This window comes from Salmo salar, chromosome ssa20 (genome assembly GCF_905237065.1).
Source record: "Salmo salar chromosome ssa20, Ssal_v3.1, whole genome shotgun sequence".
Classification (NCBI taxonomy): Eukaryota; Metazoa; Chordata; class Actinopteri; order Salmoniformes; family Salmonidae; genus Salmo; species Salmo salar.
The window spans coordinates 20,414,951-20,436,174 of NC_059461.1; the positions used below are offsets into that span (position 1 = coordinate 20,414,951).

At 42.9% G+C, this 21,224-nt stretch overlaps 2 protein-coding genes across 10 annotated transcripts in view; both read right to left on the reverse strand.

The window, feature by feature from the left end:
• Window positions 1-9,503: 9,503 nt before the first annotated feature.
• LOC106580254 (beta-crystallin B3) lies at window positions 9,504-12,245 on the reverse strand. Its single transcript, XM_014161074.2, has 6 exons — window positions 12,023-12,245; window positions 11,154-11,252; window positions 10,840-10,958; window positions 10,533-10,665; window positions 10,064-10,206; window positions 9,504-9,910 (listed from the first exon to the last, which is right to left on the reverse strand). Exons 2-6 carry the CDS (start codon window positions 11,226-11,228, stop codon window positions 9,667-9,669), a joined length of 714 nt encoding a protein of 237 aa, XP_014016549.1. The 5' UTR covers window positions 11,229-11,252; window positions 12,023-12,245; the 3' UTR covers window positions 9,504-9,666.
• Window positions 12,246-14,657: 2,412 nt separating this feature from the next.
• LOC106580217 (protein PRRC2C) overlaps window positions 14,658-21,224 on the reverse strand; it is a 44,111-nt gene continuing 37,544 nt past the window's right edge. For all 9 annotated transcript variants that reach the window (XM_045703056.1, XM_045703052.1, XM_045703055.1 and 6 more), the window contains 4 exons: window positions 18,036-18,175; window positions 17,752-17,894; window positions 17,523-17,612; window positions 14,658-17,331 (listed from right to left, as the gene is read on the reverse strand). In XM_045703056.1, the coding sequence (XP_045559012.1) occupies window positions 17,537-17,612; window positions 17,752-17,894; window positions 18,036-18,175 (359 nt within the window). In that variant the 3' untranslated portion in view covers window positions 14,658-17,331; window positions 17,523-17,536. The remainder of the gene's footprint in view (window positions 17,332-17,522; window positions 17,613-17,751; window positions 17,895-18,035; window positions 18,176-21,224) is intronic.

The following is a 21,224-nucleotide window of genomic DNA, read 5'->3' on the forward strand; positions in this document are numbered from 1 at the left end:
CTTACAATGAGAGCTGCCTGTATGCCTGGACCACCAGAGAGGGAGAGAGTAAGAGGATGAGATAGAGAAGGGAGAGTGCCAAATTGATAGAAAGGGACTGATTTAACTCACAAAACCTGGTATTTCAGTTAACTCTTACATAGGAATAATGGTTAACATAGTAAACAGTCATTGGGTCGTTATTGGCAATCATTTCTATTGGAGATAATTTACTTTATACATTTACATTTTTGTCATTTAGCAGATGCTCTTATCCAGAGTCACTTACAATTAGTGCATTCGTCTTAAGATAGCTCGGTAAGACAACCACCTATGACAGTCATAGCAAGTACGCTGAACAAAAATATAAATGCAACATGAAACCATTTTAAAGATTTTACTGAGTTAAAGTTCATATAAGGAAATCAGTCAATTGAAATAAATTCATTAGGCCCTAAACTATGGATTTCAAATGACTGGGAATACAGATATGCATCGGTTGGTCACAGATACCTTAAAAAAAAGTAGGGGCATGGATTAGAAAACCAGTTAGTATCTGGAGTGACCACCATTTGCCTCATGCAGCGTGACACATCTCCTTCGCATAGAGTTGATCAGGCTGTTAATTGTGGCCTGTGGAATGTTGTCCCACACCTCTTCAATGGCTGTGTGAAGTTGCTGAATTTTGTCAGGAACTGGAACAGGCTGTTGTACATGTCAATCCAGAGCATCCCAAACAGGCTCAATGGGTGACATGTCTGCTGAGTGTGCAGGCCATGGAAGAACTGGGACATTTTCAGCTTCCAGGAATTGTGTACAGATCCTTGCGACATGGGGCTGTGCATTATCATGCTGAAACATGAGGTGATGGCGGCGGATGAATGGCACAACAATGGGCCTCAGGATCTCGTCATGGTTTCTCTGTGCATTCAAATTGCCATTGATAAAATGCAATTGTGTGTTTCGTTGTCTGTAGCTTATGCCTGCCCATACCATAACCTCACCGCCACCATGGGGCACTCTGTTCACAACATTGACATCAGCAAACCACTTACCCACACGACGCTATACAAGATGTCTGCCATCTGCCTGGTACAATTGAAACCGAGATTCATCCATGAAGAGCACACTTCTTCAGCGTGCCAGCGGCCATTGAAGGTGAGCATTTGCCCACTAAAGTCGGTTACGATGCCGAACTGCAGTCAGGTCAAGAACCTGGTGAGGATGAGGAGCAGACAGATGAGCTTCCCTGTGATGGTTTCTGAGAGTTTGGGCAGAAATTCTTCGGTTGTGTAAACCCACAGTTTCATCAGCTGTCTGGGAGACTCGTCTCAGACCATCCCGTAGGTGAAGAAGCTGTGTGTGGAGCTATTGGGCTGGTGTGGTTACACGTGTCTGCGGTTGTGAGGCCGGATGGTCATACTGCCAAATTCTCTAAAACGACGATGGAGGTGGCTTATGGTAGAGAAATTGCATTCAGCATGCCAATTGCATGCTCCCAAAAACTTTGTGGCATTTTATTGGCCGCAGCACAAGGTACACCTGTGTAATGATCATGCTGTTTAATCAGCTTGTTGATATCCCACACATGTCAGGTGGATGGATTATCATGGCAAATGAGAAATGCTCACTAACATGGATGTAAACAAATTTGTGCACAAAATTTGAGAGAAATACATTTTTTGTGCATATGGAACATTTCTGGGATCTTTTATTGCAGCTCATGACACACGGGACCAACACTTTACATGTTGTGTTTATATTTTTGCTCAGTATACATTTTCCCTCAAAAGTAGTTATCAGCAAAGTCAGTGTTAGTAGGAAAAGACCAAAGCTGGAAGGATGAAGTGCTCAGGTTTGGGTGTAGGGTTTGAGCATAGCCTGAAGGTAGGGAGGAGCAGTGCCTCTTGTTTTACAGTGAACTGGACATAGTCCCGAAATAAATAAAGGAATTTACTCCAACAAATGTTAACAGAAGTGTGCAAAAATAGATACGATCTTGCTACCATGGAAAGGTAAATACCTGTCTATTTGTGGAGAAATCACCCTGATTAATTATTTAATCATATCCATCCCAGTTGACCTATTTGCTTATGGTCATGTCTACGCTGAACGATTTGTCTTTGAAATTATTTGAGCAAAATATATTTCACTTTATTTGGAAGGCAAGCCAGACAAAATAAAACATGCTTATTTTTATAATTAATATGAGTTCGGGGGCTGAATTTCATAAATATTGAAGCATTAAACCTATCACGAAAAGCATCAGTCATACAAAAATGATATGGTTCTCCAGTAGATTAGTACAAATGTTTCATCCCTTCTTCAAAAATGGCCTATTTCCCTTTATCCAGATTACAAAATAGTTGGAAAGATATTTTCGATGTGCCGATTCCATGGTACATGGTTTATGAACTGATACGCAAAACAACGCTTGATTCAAAACTTAGAGTTTTTCTATTGAAATTATTATACAAAATTCTTGTCACAAAAATAATGTTATGTTTATGGGGCATACAACCATGTCAGCTTTGCAGATTTTGCTTTGAAGCGACAGAAAAATTAGATCACTTATTTTGGTATTGCTTCTTTGTAGCTTGTTTCTGGTCACATGTTTAGTAATGGCTGAACAAAATCACAACAATGATCTAAAATGAACCTTACAAATAGCACTGTTGGGAGATTTGGAAAACCATAGTCAATCAATCAACAATGTAATAATACTTTTAGTAAAAATATTTATCTTTTATTTACAATCTGTAGATACTATACGATTAGACAGCTTCAGAATATGTGAAACATCACAGCACATTTGAAAAATATATGGCTCATGGCAATCATATGAGGGCAGTTTATGGGTGGGATAGACTGAGAGTAGCTGAGGGATGGGTTTAAAAGCTCATGATCTATAAAAGTTATGATGACTGAAAACACGATGTATAAGTACTATCTATCTAGATGTAATGTACAGTTGAAGTCGGAAGTTTACATACACCTAAGCCAAGTACATTTAAACTCAGTTTTTCACAATTCCTGACATTTGATCCAAGTAAAAATTCCCTGTCTTAGGTCAGTTAGGATCACCACTTTATTTTAAGAATGTGAAATGTCAGAATAATAGTAGAGAGAATGATTTATTTCAGCTTTTATTTCTTTCATCACATTCCCAGTGGGTCAGAAGTTTGCATACACTCAATTAGTATTTGGTAGCATTGCCCTTTAAATTGTTTAACTTGGGTCAAACATTTCGAGTAGCCTCCCACAAGCTTCCCACAATAAGTTGGGTGAATTTTGGCCCATTCCTCCTGACAGAGCTGGTGTAACGGAGTCAGGTTTGTAGGCCTCCTTGCTCGCACACGCTTTTTCAGTTCTGCCCACAAATATTCTGTAGGATTGAGGTCAGAGCTTTGTGATGGCCACTCCAATACCTTGACTTTGTTGTCCTTAAGCCATTTTGCCACAACTTTGGAAGTATGCTTGGGGTCATTGTCCATTTGAAAGACCCATTTGCAACCAAGCTTTAGCTTCCTGACTGATGTCTTGAGATGTTGCTTCAATATATCCACATAATTTTTTTATGGCGGGTTTGGAGCAGTGGCTTCTTCCTTGCTGAGCGGCCTTTCAGGTTATGTCGATATAGGACTCGTTTTACTGTGGATATAGATACTTTTGTACCTGTTTCCTCCAGCATCTTCACAAGGTCCTTTGCTGTTGTTCTAGGATTGATTTGCACTTTTCTCACCAAAGTACGTTCATCTCTAGGAGACAGAACACGTCTCCTTCCTGAGTGGTATGACAGCTGCGTGGTCCCATGCTGTTTATACTTGCATACTATTGTTTTGTACAGATGAACGTGGTTCCTTCAGCCATTTGGAAATTGCTCACAAGGATGAACCAGACTTGTGGAGGTCTACAATTTTTTTCTGAGGTCTTGGCTGATTCTTTTTTTCTTCCCACGATGTCAAGCAAAGAGGCACTGAGTTTGAAGGTAGGCCTTGAAATACATCCACAGATACACCTCCAATTGACTCAAATGATGTCAATTAGCCTATCAGAAGCTTCTAAAGCCATGACATCATTTTCTGGAATTTTCCAAGCTGTTTAAAGGCACAGTCAACTTAGTGTATGTAAACTTCTGACCCACTGGAATTGTGATACAGTGAGTTATAAGTGAAATAATCTGTCTGTAAACAATTGTTGGAAAAATTACTTGTGTCATGCACAAAGTAGATGTCCTAATTGACTTGCCAAAACTATAGTTTGTTAACAAGAAATTTGTGGAGTGGTTAAAAAAACGAGTTTTCATGACTCCAACCTAAGTGTATGTAAACTTCTGACTTCAAATGTATATCAAAATATCAAATTACTTTATTCTTGCTATTTAACTACTGTAAAAAACAAAATTCTTATTAAAGTGCCATGCATGTAAAATGTGTGTAGAATGTACATGTAACAACACAAGAAAATCTGTAAAAACAACCTGCGTTAAAGTAAAATGATGCAGAAAAGGAGAAGAGTAGGTTCGAGGCGTCAGTAGACAGAAGGGAGAAGGATTTAGTAGAAGGGAGAAATAATAGGATAGAAGAGGAGAGAGTAGTGGTACAGAGAGAGCGAAGGTTGCAATGGATTGTGATGGCGCATGACCATCATTTACTCTAAGTTCAAGCAATGCATACTATAACAGTTTTCCTTTTATTACCAAAGATGGAAAGCTTTCAATTCCAGGGGTCATCTGTAACAAGCTGACAAAAATGTTGACTTGACAAGCCAGCTTTCTCCAGTTGGCAGAAGGGAAGAGCAGAGTTGCACACCAATGTGAGCTGTCAACAAGAGGGTTTAGTGTTTCACTGGTTGGATGCAGTGACTGGAGGAAATTGCATGTAGATATTATTGTCAATTGGTAGAAGTTAATATAGTTGGTAGAGTATTTATAGTTGGTTGGAGGTAATAAATGTGACACAGTGGTAAACTGGAGCAAGGGGTAGGCCCATGGTTGGAGAAATCAGAGGTAGACCTAGTGCTGCAATCTGGTCTCAGAGCATTTCGTATTATTCTGCAGGTAAATTGGAGTCACTCCATTTAGTATGATATGTTACATTTCTTAATTTGTGGATGTCCATCACCCATTTTTTATGATATGTTATGAATTACAATTCATAAGATATGTTATGAATTTGTAAAATGTACAATATGTTACTAATTTGCAAAATGTACAATCATTACCAATTTTAAAACGTATGATATGTTACGAATTCTGGCTAGGTGGCTAACGTTAGCTAGGCTAGGGATTGTTGGTTAAGTTTAGGAGTTAGGTTAAAAGGTTAGGGTTAGGGGAAGGGTTAGCTAAAATGGTCCAGGTTAGGGTTATGGGAAGTGTTAGCTAACATGCTAAGTAGTTGCAAAGTAGCTAAAGGTAGTAAGTAGTTGAAAAGTTGCTAAAATGCTACAATTGTCTGTGATGAGATTCTAGTCTTTGCCTTAAGTAACAATCTGTCTTACTCTTATGTAACCGTACCAAATGTAACATATCATACTCATTTGAGAATCTCTGATTTACATTTACTATGTTACGTCTAGTGTATGAGACCAGGCTGAGTGCACAGATGGAAATTGTGCGGTGCTGTGAATTGAATCAAATGCATTGCACTGGATAAACTTGGCTTAGGTTAAGGATTTGTGTGGTTGTGTCAACATGCACATGTTGGAACTGGGAAATTAATAGAGCAGAATGAGATATGTGGTTGAAATGTAGTTTTTTGAATAGTAAATATATTGGCACTCAAAGGTATTTACACAACCCAAGGCCTGTATGGGCTGAATCCAAGATGGAGATCCTTGACATTGACCACCTACCTGAACCATAGCCCCGTCTCTGTCTTCACTTGGAATACACTTTCTGATCATTTTCATCTTGAGTTAGTTTCATCAGCCACTTACAGTATTTCCTGACATTATGTAGGGTGATCAGAGGCAACACCAAAACACATCACTCAAACAACTTTCAAAAGAGAACTTCATACTTTTCAGTCGAAGGTATTTGACGAAGGAGAAGAGTTTGCACACATCCAATATACTGGACATTTTGTCCGAATTATGCACCAGATGTAAGAGCTGGCGATTGGCTGCTCCTACGTATACAGTCGACTCCTGGTACTGTAATTAGGACATGTGTATAGACTGTTGACATGGGCTACATCGCAATTTGCAAGTACCAATTTGAATAGATTCTCTTTTATTACGTTGGACAACAGTGTAATACAAACGTTCATGGTGGCAGGAGTTGTAGTGCAAAGATGGCGGGACCATTTCCTCCCAGGTGTCTTCTTGGCCTCTGACCCTCATTCAAGATTGTCACTGTGTGCAGTACTCTAAAATAGCAATGTTACACCTTATCTTTCATATGGATCTAGACAGCACTGACCTGAAGGCATGTACAGTATCGGCAACCAAAGTAAATGGGAGTGGGAGTAATCCAATATGTAAAGTGCACGTAGAGGGGTTGAGCGATGAATTGAGGGATACCAATATAACAAATGGATATTCTTGCATATTAATACTGTATAGTAGCACATGCCCACAATGTTATTATAGTAATGTGTCATCTACTCTACCATAGCACATTTCAAACAGACAAAACTATTATGGGATTTCATTGAAACCTGAACATTTCACCATGATGACCATCAATACTCTCAAAATAAAGGTTTATTTTTTACACTGTATCAGTGTCAAGTTCTGCTTCCATCACAGAGAGCAGAAGAGCACATTGATGCAAGCCTCACCTGAGCCAGTTACAGAGAATGAGAAGAATGACCCACCCCTGAGGGGCTGGTCTACCCTCTATGAATAGAGGCCTCTATTCAGACCCAATACGCATACATCTCTCCCTGTCAAGTGTTTGACCATGATAGGACAATACCCATGTTGAATTGATAGTGGATATGTTGTTCATAACCATTTAAATATGATAAGTAGTCTTAGAACTTCCAAGCTGATCTAGGGTGTAATCATTAGTCCAACAGTTGCTTCCGTTTAAGAAATAGTTTTCAATAGAATCGGTGGAATGAAGACACCCCTGGTCACATGCAAACACAGTTCACTTTCATAGCAGCCACATACAAACAGCATGATCATTTTGCTCAATGTAGAATTCCTTCTCGCATCTACACACTCTCCTCCTCTCACCTTTTCCCTTCACATGTGGACTTCAGAGCACAACACATTAGCTGTCTGTGAGCAGGCAAAAATAACTTTCCAAGCCAAACCTTAAATGATAACCGCTAACCGCCACACACAGCCTACATCGTTTTCACCATATTAGCTAATGTCATAGTCGCATTAGTAAACCCGCTACAATCATGCAGTACAGTGTACAGTCAGCAAGCAGTTTAGCAGTTACACCGGCGGGCCCCGGCGGCAATAAATTACAACAAAATATAGCTAGCCTCTCTCTCTCTCTCTCTCTCTCTCTCTCTCACTTGTCCTTTATTTTTAAATAAATACATTTGTTAAAAACTGTTAAATTATTGCCTTTCTCTTTCTTTGTGTCAACTACTCACCACATTTTATGCACTGCAGTGCTAGCTAGCTGTAGCTTATGCTTTAGGTACTAGATTCATTCTCTGATCCTTTGACTGGATGGACAACATGTCAGTTCATGCTGCAATAACTCTGATAGGTTGGAGGATGTCCTCCGGAAGTTGTCATAATAACTGTGTAAGTCTATGGAAGGAGGTGAGAACCATGAGCCTCCTAGGTTTTGTATTGAAGTCAATGTACCCAGGTCGGAAACTAGCTGTCCTCCGGCTACACCGTGGCGCTACCCTACAGATGGCTGTTGAGGCTACTTCAGACCTTCATTGCAAAAAAGGTTGAATCAATTATTTGGTGACGTGAATAGATTTTGTATACTTTTATCTAAAACCTATAACTTTTTAAAGTTTTTTCACATCTTTTATGAAATTCCCTGAGGAAGATGGTCCTCCCCTTTCTCCTCTGAGGAGCCTCCACTGGCCAGATTCGAGTAACTTACATTGTGGTGCTGAAACTTGTAGCAGCAGCTGCGGCACAATCGGAAATGGACAGTACATGGTGCTGAAAGTAGACACATTTGAGTAGGCATAATACATTTAAACCATCTTCATTTTAATGAGACTTTACTAAAAATAAGAGGGCTTTGTGTTGGAGCCTATTTTGTACTATTTAAGAAATAAGAGGAAGGCCTAACTGTTTGACAGATGAAATTAGGCTATAGGCTGCTATGTCCATAGATTTAAATAGCCTACCTCCTTCCATGTCAGTGAAGGGCAGTTAAGTTAAAAGCAAGACTTGAATTGAGGGGCCATAGGCCATAGGCCTACCTTTTTATTATAGAAAATGGCAAAAAGTACAAGCCTACTCTTTGTTAGTTTAAGATTTAAAATAAAATAAAACAGATCCAATGATATAAAGCGATCTACACTGAGTGTACAAAACATTAAGGACCTTCTCTTTCCACAACACACTGGCCAGGTGAAAGCTATAATCCCTAATTGATGTCACTTGTTAAATCTACTTCAGTCAGTGCAGATGAAGGGGAGGAGACAGGTTAAATAATGATTTTTAAGCCTTGAGACAATTGAGACATGGATTGTATATGTGGGCCATTCAGAGGGTGAATGGGCAAGACAAAAGATTGATGTGGCTTTGAACGGGGTATGGTAGTAGATGCCAGGGGCACCGGTTTGTGTCATAAACTCCAAAGATGCTGTGTTTTTCACACTCAACAGTTTCCCGTGTGTATCAAGAATGGTCCACCACCCATAGGACATCCAGCCAACTTGGCACAGATGTGGGAAGCATTGAAGTCAACATGGGCCAGCATCCCTGTGGAACACTTTCAGCACCTTGTGGAATCCATGCCCCAACGAATAGAGGCTGTTCTGAGGGCAAAAGGGTGGAGGGGGTGCGTCTCAATATTAGGAAGGTGTTCCTAATGTTTGGTATACTCGGTGTACATTGGTTCGTGATGCTTTATGCTAGAAACAAACTGTAAAATACCCAGGAAAGACGTGACTCCGATGCATATGGGGATATTATTGTTTAATTTCCTTGACATTCAAAGGCTGAGCTACAACCTTCTATAGCCAAGGAGACAAGAAAATGAGAAGTAATCTAATTCTGCCACAATCAATTGATTCAACTATTCACTTTCTGTTCAATAGAATATGTTTAAACCCAGACAGCTTTCAGGGAAATACTTGTGACCTTCTCTCGTTGGGTTAAGCCACAGAAGAGTAGCCAGCAGTTAAAGCTTACGCTAGAACCTACACTGTTCGAAAGGTAATCCTAACTTTTGAAACTACCATGCTCAGATTCCTAATGATGTCTCAGATGTAATTATTTGCAAACAGGGACAGTTTCGTTGCAAACAAGACCCAGTGATTTGGCATCTGAGAAATATGATAAGATGAAGAAGTAGGCCTATCTCTGTCCATTCTTAAGCCTGTACCAACAATAGAAACAGCACCAACAAACACAATCAATTTCTGGTCAAACAAACTTTATTCGCCACTAAAACATACATAGCACTTCTCACTAAGCGGGAGCAGCATTTGCCATGGTTAGGATGAGGCAGAGGGCAGGCACTGATGGTAGGAAGAGGCTCATGGAAGAGGCTCAGTGGGGGGAGGTGGATCAGAGTCCTCTTCAGCTGGCCCCAGCGGCGGCAGGGGGGGCAGGGGGTTCAGGTGCTGGGGCAGGGGCAGGAGCTGGGTCAGGGGTAGGAGCAGGGATGGTGAAACACCCCCTCTTGTGCCACTGCATGTCACGCACACGTCGGACAGACTGGATCTGAGGTGAAGGGGAATCCCAGTCGTTCCAGTGCTTGAAGTCTCCACGCTCAAACACATACTGCCGTCCCCTGTAGCCTGGGTACACGTAGCCAACCCATCTAGAACAAAGGAACAGAGAGACATGAGACAGGAGAAGAAAGACGAGACATGAAGTGAGACATGAAAGAAACAGCAAAATACCAAAGGACAAAGTGTGAGAGAGAGCAGGTGAAACAGGAAGAACTTGAGAGAGGGTGAAAGGGAGCTCTTACGTTCCGTTGAGAGCCTTGACACTTGCTACGCGATCTTGGAAACCATGTCCCCACAAACTGGGAACGTCATCATCAACAATCTCCATCTTTTTACCAGTGAAGCCTGGACTCTCAAACAGATGGAGCTTGTGTTCGGCACTATCCTAAAGAGGAGAAATTGAGAGACGTACACACACAGTGTTATGCTGGTAACTGAAAGCTGACTCTTGAGATAGAGGCTTGAGCTAATCACTGAGTATTCAGATAGTCAATGAGAGCTGTCTGCTGAGAAGTGACTGTTGAGATGTACACGGCGTTCTGCAATGGTTAAAGAGTGTTGAGATAAACACGGGAGTACTGAGAGGCTAAATACGCGCTGAAATGGCAAGAGAATGTTGATTGAGATTGGTAGGGAATGAAGAGCGGTGAGATGGTGTACATGTTAACATGGTCAGTGAGTATGTTGAGACATTGTGTAAGTGCTACCTACCACTTTGAGAGGCCGCATGGACCAGAAGGAATAGCTGTACTGGCTGTTGGTCCAGGTGTCCCAGCGTGGATACTCTCCTTTCTCCAGGACAAACTGCTCACCTGCAAACCCCTGGCGGTCATACCCCACCCATCTGACAGGAGAGAGGAGAAGGAGGAGGCTGTTAGAATGTTGTATTTGGCCGTATGCGGTAACAGAGATGCAGTATTCCTTTTTTCGTTAACACAACATTTAACCTGAGCCTGAAAACACGTTCATTATGTGTAAGAAAGTGTGTGTCTGTGAATGACAATGCACCAGTACTTACGGGCCAGACTCAACCAGCACAGAGCCCACCTTCTCCAAGCCCTTCTCTGAAACATCTTTACACTCGGCAGAAAACTCAGCCTTGCGACCCTGGAAATTCTCAAATTCAAACAGCACCACCTAGATCAGAGAGAGTGAGGAAAGAGAGATATTGTCAAAGTAAAGCTGCCAATTTAAAGATGTGGGGGGAGTAAGGAATACAAAGAGGGCAGATAGAAAATAGAGAAGTGGGCAAAGGAGGGAAAAAGAAATGAAGAGAAAGATCACAGGAGTATAGGGAGAAAAACACAGACAACAGAGGAGACGATACAGTACCTTGTAAGTTGCTCCTGCTCCACCCTGGCTCTTCCCTGCAGCCAGCTGCTCCGGGGCACTCTGCTGCTCTGACATCCTCCTGCTCCACTGGTTACTCCTCTATCAGGAGAGACAGAGACAGGAGAAACACAGACGACCATCATGGCATTCATTTCACAATGATGACCATCAGTCCTCTCAGTATCAATGCATCATTTTACTCCTTTGAATCAGTCAAGATTTGCGTCCACTTCAGACAGTGGAAGAGCACTTTGGTGCAGACTGAGCCGAGGTATAAGGACCTGAGGGCTGCGTACTACCTTTTCTATCTCCAGGAGGCCACTATTTATCTACCCTAACTTTGTCCTGGGGCCAGGAGTTTTTGCTGACTGTAGGCTATAACTAGGGCCCAGAGTCATCCCCCATGAAGATACATGTTATTCTCATACCCTAATGCACAACATTTCAGCTCCAGTGATTCCATCTTTCCCTGTCTATAATGTACAACTCTGCAAGCCTGAGTCTGTATCATAACCAGTTCTGCAACACCCTGACTCGATCAAACCTAGCTCTACAAACAATACACATTCCATAATACTCTATTCTGCAAACTCCTCATTTCCTCAATCGTACCTTTATAATAAAAACATTTAAGAATACCAAATTCTATCTAAACCAACTCTACAAACCTATCAATCCCTATCATATGCCGTTTTACAAACAACTCAGCTCACTCTAATATACTAAACGCTAGTTCCTACCCCTTCCATTAAACCTGTCCTTCTCCATCCCTGTCAACAACCATGGCTGTGGAGTCTCCTTTTCATGTAAAGTTCAAAGGTCAATGAAAACCCTGGTTATCCTGCTGTGCAGAACCAAGCTGTTTTTACCTGGATATGCCTGCTGTGTTATTGGTCGCCTCTCTCTCTGTGTGTCACTTGGTGTTTGGGGTTGAGCCGTTGGAGGGCAGGGGGGGGGTATTTATGGTTTATTTCTGGCCACAACAGCAGAAAAGGGGGAGCTGTTGATACAGCAAGTCTGTCGCTCACATTGTGTCCATAACGCTGCCTCTCAATAGGCAGATGTGTTGGCACACGCTCCTCTGCCCGTCTGCCTGGCTGCCAGTGCGTGGTGTGTGGGCACACAGAGAGGGAGCCAAGAGGATTCAGCAAACAGCCCCACTCAGCACAAATGGGTACACGCTCACACCTCTCCCACGCATACACTCTAACCACACCCAGCAGTCTAGACATAACCGAACCTCTTCACCAGTCTCCCCAATAACATCACCAAACTCACAATGGGGAACCAAACCATTCACCAAAAACGAACCTAACATTGACGTCCTTTCACTATGTCCTGTTGACCTCATACACTGAGTTACACCCCTCCACTTTTGCCCTCAGAACAGCCTCAATTTGTCGGGGCATGGACTCTAGAAAGTGTCGAATGCATTCCACAGGGATGCTGGCCCATGTTGACTCCAATGCTTAGTACAGTTGTTGGCAGGATGTCCTTTGGGTGGTGGGCCATTCTTGATACACATACCAAACTTGAGCGTGGAAAATCCAGCAGCGTTGCAGTTCTTGACACAAACCGGTGCGCCTGGCACCTACTACCATACCCCATTCAAAGGCACTTAAATATTTTGTCTTGCCCATTCACCCTCTGAATGGCGCACAATTCATGTCTTAAGGCTTAAAAATCCTTCTTCAACCCGTCTCCTCCCCCTCGTCTATCAATCAATCATCAGCTGTTGTCACAAAGTGCTGTACAGAAACCCAGACTCAAACAGCAAGCAATGCAGGTGTAGAAGCATGGTGGCTAGGAAAAACTCCCTAGAAAGGCCAGAACCTAGGAAGAAACCTAGAGAGGAACCAGGCTATGAAGGGTGGTCAGTCCTCTTCTGGCTGTGCCGGGTGGAGATAATAACAGAACATGGCCAAGATGTTCAAAGATGACCAGCAGCGTCAGATAATAATAATCACAGTGGTTATCGAGGATGCAACAGGTCAGCACCTCAGGAGTAAATGTCAGTTGGCTTTTCATAGCTGATCATTGAGTATCTCTACCGCTCCTGCTGTCTCTAGAGAGTTGAAAACAGCAGGTCTGGGACAAGGTAGCGTGTCCGGTGAACTTGTCAGGGTTCCATAGCCACAGGCAGAACAGTTGAAACTGGAGCAACAGGATGACTGGGTGGGGGGTGGGGGGGATTAATTCCCACAGGACAAGACGAGAAATACTCCAGATATAACAGGCTGACCCTAGCCCCCCCGACACAAACTATCGCAGCATAAATACTGGAGGCTGAGACAGGAGGGGTCGGGAGACACTGTGGCCCCATCCGACGATAGCCCCGGACAGGGCCAAACAGGTAGGATATAACCCCACCCACTTTGCCAAAGCACAGTCCCCACACCACAAGAGGGATATCTTCAAACACCAACTTACTATCCTGAGACAAGCCCGAGTATAGCCCACAAAGATCTCCGCCACGGCACGAACCCGAACAGGAAGATCACATCAGTGACTCAATACCATCAAGTGGCGCACCCCTCCTAGGGACGGCATGGAAGAGCACCAGTAAGCCAGTGACTCAGCCCCTGAAATAGGGTTAGAGGCAGAGAATCCCAGTGGAGAGAGGGGAACTGGCCAGGTAGAGACAGCAAGGGCAGTTCGTTGCTCCAATGCCTTTCTGTTCACCTTCACACTCCTGGGCCAGACTACACTCATTCATAGGACCTACTGAAGAGATAAGTCTTCAATAAAGACTTAAAGGTTGAGACCGAGTCTGCGTCTCACATGGATAGGCAGACCATTCCATAAAAATGTTTGCTTAGAAATTCTAGGGACAGTAAGGAGGCCTGCGTCTTGTGACTGTGGTGTACGTATGTACAGCAGGACCAAATCAGAGATAGGTAGGAGCAAGCCCATGTAATGCTTTGTAGGTTAACAGTAAAACCTTGAAATCAGCCCTAGTCTTAACAGGAAGCCAGTGTAGAGAGGCTTGCACTGGAGTAATATGATACTTTTTTTTGGTTCTAGTCAAGATTCTAGCAGCCGTGTTTAGCACTAACTGAAGTTTATTTAGTGATTTATCCAGGTAGCCAGAAAGTAGACTACTGCAATGCTCTAACCTAGAAATGTCAAAAGCATGGATAAATTTGATATATTATTTTTTTAACAGGTGACAATAAGGGATCATAGCTTTCACCTGAATTCACCTGGTCAGTCTGTCGTGGAAAGAGCAGGTGTTCTTAATATTTTGAATACTTCATTTACCATACCCTGACCCTCCATCTCTCTTATACCGCCCCACACCAAAAGAAACTACCTCTCCTATACTTCCCTACACCAAACACTATCGACCTCTGTTATACCCGGTACACCAAACACTATCGACCTCTGTTATACCCCACAACAAAAATAGACACACCAATTGAACTTCATAATACTGCAGACTGGAGAGGGTGGGTCTGAGCTGAAATGCAGAAGTAACATTTATCCCAATAATTAAATCAGTGAGAAGCTCAACTCAGTACATTTTATTAAGAAGTTACAATTTTGGACACTGGCATTAAAACAATGTAAAATACATATTTTATTTTAAAAAATAAAATGAGAGAAAAAAAATAAACCCTCAAACTGACAAAAGTCATGACAAAGTGAAACGCCATGGACACCATAGGGACAACGACTCCAAAGATCCAATCAACACATTCACTTGCATTCCAACATCGGTCTATGAACATGTGGAAGGTGGGATGTATAACAGAATAGCCAGTGCACAGGTCAGTGCTGTAGTGCATTAACTGACAAAGTGCTTAACGGAAGTAGTGGGACAGTGCAGCATGGCTAACAAGGTCAGGGGCATGGCTAACATGGTCAGGGGCATGGTCAGGGCTAACATGGTCAGGGGCATGGTCAGGGCTAACATGGTCAGGGGCATGGCTAACATGGTCAGGGGCATGGCTAACATGGTCAGGGGCATGGCTAACATGGTCAGGGGCATGGCTAACATGGTCAGGGGCATGGTCAGGGCTAACATGGTCAGGGGCATGGCTAACATGGTCAGGGGCATGGTCAGGGCTAACATGGTCAGGGGCATGGCTAACATGGTCAGGGCATGGCTAACATGGTCAGGGGCATGGCTAGTGGCATGGCTAACATGGTCAGGGGCATGGCTAGTGGCATGGCTAACATGGTCAGGGGCATGGCTAACATGGTCAGGGGCATGGCTAACATGGTCAGGGGCATGGCTAACATGGTCAGGGGCATGGCTAACATGGTCAGGGGCATGGCTAACATGGTCAGGGCTAACATGGTCAGGGGCATGGCTAACATGGTCAGGGGCATGGCTAACATGGTCAGGGCTAACATGGTCAGGGGCATGGCTAACATGGTCAGGGGCATGGCTAACATGGTCAGGGCTAACAAGGTCAGGGGCATGGCTAACATGGTCAGGGGCATGGCTAACATGGTCAGGGGCATGGCTAACATGGTCAGGGGCATGGCTGACATGGTCAGGGGAATGGCCTAAGTCAGCTCTGAGCTCTAAAACAACTGGTGAAAATAGTCTTGTGCAGCAAAATAGGGTAAAATAACCACCCACCCTCATCTCAAAACCATATACTTTACTCATATTCCCCACTGGAGTAGTGGAAGCCATACTCCTACCATTCCACTATACATCCACATCGCTGCACTGACCATGTGCACAATGGGACCATAACAGTTGTGTGGATGAATCCATGATATCCAAACTATGATTGTACCACTGCTACTTGGTGTGTCCATTCAGTGTCTGAGCAAAGTGTGACGGAAAATAACTTGAGATTGTACATGCACATACATGTTGTCAACAGTGATGTAGCGATAAAAGAATAAGTGGGTAAAATCTCTCTCTAAATGGGAGATGTTGCAGAACCCAGGGAGTGCACATTGAATGTATGGCTCATTGGTAACACATACAGTTAGACCATTTTCCTTGCAATCCTTACGCACTCATCCATCACTATTACACACAATCATTTGATCTTACACTGAAGAGGTAAGTGAAGGTAAAGGGAGGAAGAACAGGCTGATTTGTGTGCGTGTGTGTGTGTGTGTGTGTGTAATTGAGAGTCCTCCAATGTGATTAACCCTTCTCTTCACCTTTCCCACCCCACACGCACTCTACACACACGTACACATGGACGTTGTATTGTAGATATGTGTTAGTAGAGTAGTGGCCTGAGGGAACACAATGTGTTGTGAAAAGTGTTATTTTTTTAATTGTATATAACTGCCTTGGCAGCAGCTAATGGGGATCCTTAAGAAATACAAACACCGATAGAAACAGATATTCAGACATTATGATTGAAAAGACACTGAACCCACAGCATTTTTCTTCCCCCATCAGTTAAAAGGGGCTGCATTAGGTCAACACAACAGGTTCCCAGTCAGTTCATCAGAGGAATGGGCTTGGGAACCTCTGCTGGAGTGATACTTGCAATGCTCTCCGTACAAAACTAAACACTCGGACATGTTATGATTCATCTGTCAAATTAGCAACAACACAAATCTAATATTTCATGATTAGATACCATATTTATTACTAACACATAATATACAGCCTGGCTGAACATTAGTTCAGCAGTGTTTTGTTCTTTATGATCAATGACAAAAAATAAAATCAGAAATGTTATCCTATGTTGACTATTACCAACACCCCTTGACTGATAGATACACAGAAATGTAACGCGTAGACGAACCTGAAAAATACATTTAAAAAAAAGAAATACATTTATATCTTGTGGAGGTACTAGACTGTCCTCCAGCTTATTGAAGCACCTCCAGGTCAAGAGGCGTGTGGTCCCACAAGTTTAACCAGTCCTGAAATGCAACCTGACAGGAGAGAAAGGGTTTCCCCCCCTTCCGTAGTCTCCCCTGTCAGGTGAGAGGGTAAAGTGGATCTATGCAAAGAAAATGGACAAACGGAGCAGAGCAGCCAGATATTTAACCTGGGCCGTTTCATCCATAAGACCGAGGTTGTCTGCAAAAAGGCACCATGCATGTGACCCAGGCAGGAAGAGAACAGATAAAATGAACAAACAGATGACAAATTACAATGTCAGCAGCAGAGTTTCCATCTTCTCAGGGTCAAAGGTTAAGGCTTCTGTCTCCAATTCTCCACCAGATTATTCAGTTTTAAGGCAACCTACACAGGGAGGATGCAAATGGAAACAAACCATCAGCATTTTAGGGTTATTTGCAAAACAGACACTTTAATATTATTGTCCAATTCTGAAAATGTGGAAAAATGTCACGTCTATTGCCTAGGGAACAAGTACCCTATGAAAGTAGATAAGAATGATTCACCGTGTGAGGAACATTGTGAGAAGAGCTTACCTGCTCATTCACACTTAGCTGTCATTTTCATACTGACTCGAGCGCTTCTTAGACTTCAGTTCTCTCAGCCACTGTGGTGAGGCCTCCTCCCTAAGAAGACACAGACAGACAAAGGAAGGCACAATCATTACAAATAGTCAGACCAGAAGTATGTACCATCTCAACAATCCCTGGTTTGGGTTATTAGATCCAGGCTGAACAGAGGGAGGAGACAGGGTCACCATCTTACCCATTTTCTTTCCCTCCGGAGGGGGGCAGCACACGGGACGCCCGGGGCAGGAAGGGGGATTTAGGAGAACGGGACAGCTGGGAGGGAGATGGGGAGGCTCCGTCTGTCTGATTGTCAGAGTCTCCTCTCTTCTTGAGCTGGGCCTGCCAAACAGAGGGAGAAACCAGCAAGAGAACATATCAAAGGCACATTTTTCACAGCAGTATGAGTGACAACATTACATTTACACTCCTGGTCAACTCTTTGCCTTCCAGACAACATCTATTTCTCTTGGGGAGGCTCACCTTGAGAGCGGAGGGGTCCATCCCAGGAAAGAGGGCGACTCTCTGGGGCTGGGAGGAGGCAGCAGCAGAGCGGGGGTCTGCTCCCCTCTCCTGCTCCTCAGAGTCTGAGTCCTCCTGCTTGGAAGACTCAATGTTGTCCTCTGTAGAGGACAACACACTCTCTGAGTACATCATTTCACAATCATAACAAATAGGTTATTCAGAAGTCTACCGGGATCTTTGACCATCTAAGAACATCTCCAGTCTAACTGGTTGACTCAATCCATACTAAAAGGTGTGCGGACGAAAGGTACTGGATAGAGAGATAAACCTAAAATGTACTTTTTGGTACACCAGCAAGATAAAAATAATCTACTAGCCACTCAGATTTCTTACCAGCCACAGGCCTTGAAATTAACTTTTTTAGCCACTTATCCTTCGGGCAAAAAAGGTATGCAACACAATTTTTACATAATTGTATGATGCAAGGAACCACTTTACAAAATAAACATTATATTTTTTTTACCATAGAGAATCAGACATAACTGTAGGCTACACTCTGCCTATTGGCTTCTTTGCATATTCAAGCCTGTCTCAAAATACAACACTGCCCCTTTAAGGCTCTCCTGGGAGGTGGTGAGCCACCCTTCATAACCTATGAAATATTAATAATTTAAAATATTGAAACCTTACAATTACAACCAAATAGTTTTTATGTCTCTTAAAATACTTCCAATCAGGGCTCAAAATTAAGGGTGTCCCGTTGTCCCTTTGAGGATAAAAAAATATATCTCTATGGTAGAGGTCTTCACAGATCCACCTGTCTCCGAATACCCGAGACCCGGTCCGGATCCAGAATTATAAATAATATCACAGGTCTGGATCGGATCTGATATGATTGTCACGGGTATGTATAATTTTAAATGACTTGTCTATTTACAGGAAATGGTTCGGTCCTGACCCCAAACCAGGCGCGAACGGTACTTGCGAGTGAGGAGTGCTGGTGGAGCATCATGTCTCAGCTTCCTAAAGAAAAATCTGGCTTCCAAAAATGAAAAGAAAGACAGGAGAGAGAAAAGAAAGGGCGACAGTATGTCACCCAATGTTTCACAAAGGAAGGTGGGTGTAGTCTGTGAGTGGTGGAAATGAACCTGTTAGCTTAGTCCATAGTGAAATAGGATCATTTTGCTCCCCTAACATCAGTTACTTAATATCTTCTCAGAAAATTCTGTTGACATTTTGCTCATCTTAGTCGACATTTAATCAATGCAGGCAAACTTTTAGCAAGCTATTCATACTAAATGTTGTCCCTCCCCCTGCCTGGTGTCAGGCCCAACAGATGCAGCTTCAGGCTCAGCAGCCCTGTCTCCCCATCCCCCTGAACAAGCCCTGTCTCCCCATCCCCCTGAACAAGCCCTACTCCCAACTGAAGAAGGAGGTGAGCAGCATTGTGTTGAATGACATGTCAGTTGGCATAATTGCAGGTACTGCAATGCATTGAGGACAGGAATGTGATTCTCCAGTCAGGAAAAAGCTCACTTGACACAGAGGTAGCCAATATCAGAGCCTTAAAGGAAGAGATGCAGGCTCTTAGAGATGGATGGGAGTCTCTCCTGTCTAATGCAACACTGATTGCTACACAAATGGATGTTGCAACTCAATTTAGCAAGGAACACAGCCACCAGAGGAAAGGAAGAGATTCCATGGTGAGACCTCTGAAGAGGAGTTAGCTCAGGACAGTGCAGCAGCGGTGTTTCAGAACAGTGTTTTTACTGCTATGGACATCATCATAAGTGACTTGGACAATAGGTTCCACACCACTGCAAAAATTGTAGAATCATTTTCTGCTGTTCTGAAAGTTGGGCAGATTAGTGAGGATAAAGTCCCTTCTGTGTGCCAACCACTGATCATGAAGTATTCCAGAGATCTTACACCTGAGTTTCAAAATGAAGTAAGACACCTGAACACTGTATATGCTGCCACTTTCCCCCCTAACTTGTCCCCTCTTGGTCTCCTGAATGCAATTTGTAAGATGCAGCTGCAAAGCATTTTTGGAGAAGTGTGAGTTGCTTTACATATATTTTGCACACTGCCTGTGACTGTTTCTGAAAGCGAGAGAGCTTTCAGTAAACTAAAACTGATTTTAATAAAACTACTTGAGCTCCACTATGTCCCAGGACAGCATTTGCAATATTGCCATGCTGTTAAATGGCATGGCTATGGATATTGGATCACTACACACATGATGCCCACAGGATGAGAACAAGACTGAGAACAAGATATATCTCAAAGTATTGGCTGGATTGCCATAACATTTGTGCACAATCAAGACCCCAAGTGGAAGAAACCTATTGATTTGGTGACCACTTGACCTTTCCTCTAGCGCCACCATCAGTTCTTTTCATTCCCATTTTGTTTTCCATTTCCACTTTTACAGCTGCTTATTTTCTAGTTGGTATGTATACTTAGTTCAACAATCTGCTGCAGAATTTATTATTTAGTTTGTTATGTTAATGTATTTTAATTGAAGAGGTTAATGTACATTTAAGTTGTTTATTTTAAGTTATTCATTACCGTTAAGAGAACTTTCCATTCAAGAATGTTAACATTAAAATGACATTTAGACTAAAAGATGGCCTTTAGCACATTTCTTAGAGGGTATCAGTCTTGCATCAAATTGTGAATTCCACAGAATGTTGCCTGCATGTCTGCACAGTGTTATATTTTCACAACTCACTGTCAGTAAATATCGAACAGTAAATATTGGACTACAAGAGAGTTGCAAAGGTAAAGTTATTTAAAGCTTTGGATGGGTCGATTGGGTTCTGGAGGTGTGTGGTTACAGCAATTGCACAGGGTTGGTGTGGCCAGTGGTGGTGGGCCCAATGTGAGATCTTTTCATGGGGCCAAAATCCCTGACGGCTCCCCTGTTTGTAACTGTAGGATGAGAAAGCACATGCACTGCAGCATCAGTTAGCTAGCTTAACTAGCTTCTTGTTCCGGTTTGATGCAGTCCAAGACAGCTACTCCGTAATCATATATGATGATTAATAATCTAGCTGTGGCAGCTATTAGTCTACTACAGCGCGAGTTGGCTTGGTTGATTGCTCTCTCTTGTCTCGCCCTCCCTCCTCATGTCACTCGCTCACAGTATGGCCCCTCCCCTGCCTGCTAGAGGTACCTCTCTCCCACCTCTCGCGCTGTATCAGC

Excerpts from the sequence above, each read along its gene's own strand:
- LOC106580254 (XM_014161074.2), bottom strand. The coding sequence starts at position 11,228 with ATGTCAGAGCAGCAGAGTGCCCCGGAGCAGCTGGCTGCAGGGAAGAGC. Across the intron at positions 10,959-11,153 it reads GAGCAGGAGCAACTTACAAG|GTGGTGCTGTTTGAATTTGA; the intron begins GTACTGTATCGT and ends TCTCTGATCTAG. Across the intron at positions 9,911-10,063 it reads GTCAAGGCTCTCAACGGAAC|ATGGGTTGGCTACGTGTACC; the intron begins GTAAGAGCTCCC and ends CCTTTGTTCTAG.